General features: G+C 44.2%; 1 protein-coding gene across 1 annotated transcript; it reads left to right on the top strand.

Moving 5' to 3' along the window:
- Window positions 1-890: 890 nt before the first annotated feature.
- MAP1LC3C (microtubule associated protein 1 light chain 3 gamma) lies at window positions 891-2,899 on the top strand. The gene is made up of 4 exons (XM_030499448.1): window positions 891-989; window positions 1,063-1,118; window positions 1,260-1,366; window positions 2,375-2,899. The coding sequence occupies exons 1-4, from the start codon at window positions 932-934 to the stop codon at window positions 2,583-2,585; spliced, it is 432 nt and encodes a 143-aa protein (XP_030355308.1). The 5' UTR covers window positions 891-931; the 3' UTR covers window positions 2,586-2,899.
- Window positions 2,900-3,109: the final 210 nt, after the last annotated feature.

The following is a 3,109-nucleotide window of genomic DNA, read 5'->3' as shown; positions in this document are numbered from 1 at the left end:
CTTTTCAAAATGATCTTAGGTGACAGTCATTGATTTTGCTTTGAAAAAGCAGCCAACCCTATAACTCATAAATTCTGGCTCATAAATGATAGCAACTTCCAGTTGCTCTTAGCCTGGTAGATCAAATCAAATAAAAATGACTGTATTTTTAAAGGGATAAGCAAAGCAAATGAGTGTTGCGGATCAGTTCCAGCATCCACTGAGATGACTTACACAAACAGCAACCAGCCTTAGGTTGCCTGTACTCCTTGCTGAGCCATGTTTGTCTGCAAAGCCATCTTGACAGCTGGAGTAAAAGTAGGTCAATGAGCCAAAAAGGCAGGGAATCTGTCTCATCATATTTGGCAAACAGATGGACCTGAAGTCTGTTTGGAAACCCTTAAAATCACAACCATGCCTTAGAGACAAAAATAGAGTTAAAACTCACTTCCCAAGTCAGTCAGAAGATAAGCAATCTGCTAACCTGAGTATATGAAAAATGGGGTTGGTTGTTTTTTGGGGTTTTTTGTTTGCTTGTTTGTTTTGTTTTGGTTTTGGTTTTGTTTGCAGGTTTTTTCCCCCTTAAAACCAAAGAAGTAGTTTGAAGGCAGTTTGTAAATATGAAGAAGGTAACTGACCTTTTGGACTGGCCATCTGGAAAGGGAAGACAGATGGAGACAGTCCAGCCTTGAGCTACCGTAGGGTAGTCCCTACCCCCTCTCACAAAGTATTATATTGCCTCGCATGTAAAATCTCTCGCACTTTAAGTAATTTAAGAATAGAAAGGATGGCGCCTCGGGGAGAAGAAAACGTGCGGAGAAACAAGACTCGGTGCCGAGCGGAGCGGCTCAGGCAGCACCGGGCACGGCGGGGCGGAGCCTGCGCTGGCCCCATAAGAGGCGCGGCGCGGGGCAGCGGCAGTGTCTCCCGGAGCACTGCGGCGGGAGGGAGGATGCAGGCGGTGCCCGGGGCGCAGCCGGTCCGGCCGTTCAAGCTGAGGAAGAGTTTCGGTAGGGGTGGCGGGGGCGCGGCGGGTGGAGGGGGGCTGCGTTCACGCGTAACGTTCTCCTCTCTCCCGCGCAGCCACGCGGCTGGAAGAAGTAGCAGGAATCCGGGCGAAGTTCCCAACAAAAATCCCGGTAAATCTCAGTTTTGTTTTCGGAGGTCATTGCTGCTAGTTAAAAAGAACCGCTGGGAACTGTTCTGTGAAGTGTAGGAGGGGTGGAGGGAAGGGACCTGCATGGTCTGGAGTTTTCCAAGTATGACTCTAATTAACACAGGTAATTGTTGAGAGATACCATAAAGAGAAATACCTTCCTCTCTTGGACAAAACCAAGTTTCTTGTTCCCGAGGAGCTGACCATGACACAGTTCATAACCATCATCAGGTAGGTAGTGAGTGCCTGTGCGTCTGTGCTGCAGTTGGGGCTTGCTGCTGTTCTCTGAGCAGGCATGTCTAGTGCTGCACTGGAGCATCTTGCTTTCTTGGCTTGTGAGGAGGACCAAGGTGTTAGCAATGGCTTCCCTTTCTTGTGAGTGTTGAAAGAAAATCAACAGATGTTTTCGCAGGTGCCTTTGGGGAAAAGATGTGGTCTAACCTTTTCTGGATTCATAAAATCTTCTGTCTTCCCCCTAACTGTAGTGAATAAAGACTACATTGGACTCCTGCTCTGCTTTCTTCCTGCCTGATGAACTTGGCACTGGAGCTCTGAGGTTCAGTTCTGCTTATAGCTCTTGCTGCCTTGCTCTCCTTCTGCACTGTGCTGAATTTGCTCAAGGTCAAAGCAACTCCTAGGTGTGGGTGGCATGAAATGTGCTTCAAAATTATTCTTAGTAAAACACTACAGAGAAGAAGCCTCACAAAGTGTTAAGGGATGTTCTCTGACAAAGTATGAAAGCTATGTGCTTACCAACACACTTTTTAAAGTATGGAAAAAAATCTTTCTAGATAAGTTGTGTAAAAAGGTGCTTTTTGCTCTTGGACAACTTAGGTCCTGATCTTGCTATGTAATGCCTCTGAAAAGGACTCTTCTTTTGAAGGTAGACTTCATAATAAGTGTGACAGACCATGTTGGAATCCTTTACTCTAGCTGTGCTGCAGAAGTTCTTGGTTTCTGCTCAACACTTTTTCCCTGGTAATTGGGAACTCAAAGCCCAGGCTCAGTAGCACTCATGGTCTAACAATGTAAGGCTTTCCCCAAAGCACAAGCCTTTCAGCTTCCAAACATACAGTTAACTTCCTGTTGATGAAGACACTAAACCACATGATGACTTTCCACAGCATTTCTTGTATGTAGTTCATGCAACTGCTCTGCCCAATGTATTTCATAGACTGAAATTGAAACCTTATTAAATTTGCTAATGCTTAATCTTCTATTTCTCTTCCCTTCAATTAGAAGCAGGATGGCTCTAACTGCTACGCAAGCTTTTTACCTGCTGGTGAACAACAAAAGCCTAGCCAGTATGTCCTTGACAATGGCAGAAGTGTACAGGGACTACAAAGATGAAGATGGCTTTGTGTATATGACATATGCATCCCAGGAGATGTTTGGATGCTCTTTACTCACTGCTCAAGGGAGAACTATGGAATGCCTTCAAAAAACTTAAGGTTGGGACCATGTGCCGCACTGAAGTGGTTTGCTATGAATCATGCCTGTGACATGAACCTTGGAGATGCTCCTTCCAATATGAATTCTGTAGTGAGGAGTCATGACCCAAAAGCTGGCAGGACCAGCTAAAGGCAGAAATGGTGGCACACTTTTTCCTAGATGATAATTTGGATATATTTTTATATTTGAAGACACTATGGGTGTTTCTGGAACTGCACCTCCACTTTTTTGTAATATCGATCTTTATGTAACTGACTTTTAAGGTGTCCTTAAAGCCTAAGTCTAAGAGCAAAATAAAGCAGCTTTTAAGTATTGAGTTGAATGTTAGTTTTAATCTGGGGAAAGACTGTAAAAGTCTGTGTAGGAGGAAGTCCTAGAATAATTCTAGGAATTTGAGCTCAATGCTTCTTAAATGAAACATTGCTTGCACTGCTACTCTGAATTTTTGAATGGAATAACAAAGCTTAAGTTGGGTCACATGGGGGAGAAAAACATATCTATAAATGGTTTGTCAAGCTGAAT

The sequence above is a fragment of the Strigops habroptila genome, chromosome 10, assembly GCF_004027225.2.
Source record: "Strigops habroptila isolate Jane chromosome 10, bStrHab1.2.pri, whole genome shotgun sequence".
Lineage (NCBI taxonomy): Eukaryota > Metazoa > Chordata > Aves > Psittaciformes > Psittacidae > Strigops > Strigops habroptila.
This window is presented reverse-complemented; position numbering and strand designations above follow the sequence as displayed.

Excerpts from the sequence above, each read along its gene's own strand:
- MAP1LC3C (XM_030499448.1), top strand. The coding sequence starts at position 932 with ATGCAGGCGGTGCCCGGGGCGCAGCCGGTCCGGCCGTTCAAGCTGAGG. Across the intron at positions 990-1,062 it reads CAAGCTGAGGAAGAGTTTCG|CCACGCGGCTGGAAGAAGTA; the intron begins GTAGGGGTGGCG and ends TCTCCCGCGCAG. Across the intron at positions 1,367-2,374 it reads CAGTTCATAACCATCATCAG|AAGCAGGATGGCTCTAACTG; the intron begins GTAGGTAGTGAG and ends CCCTTCAATTAG.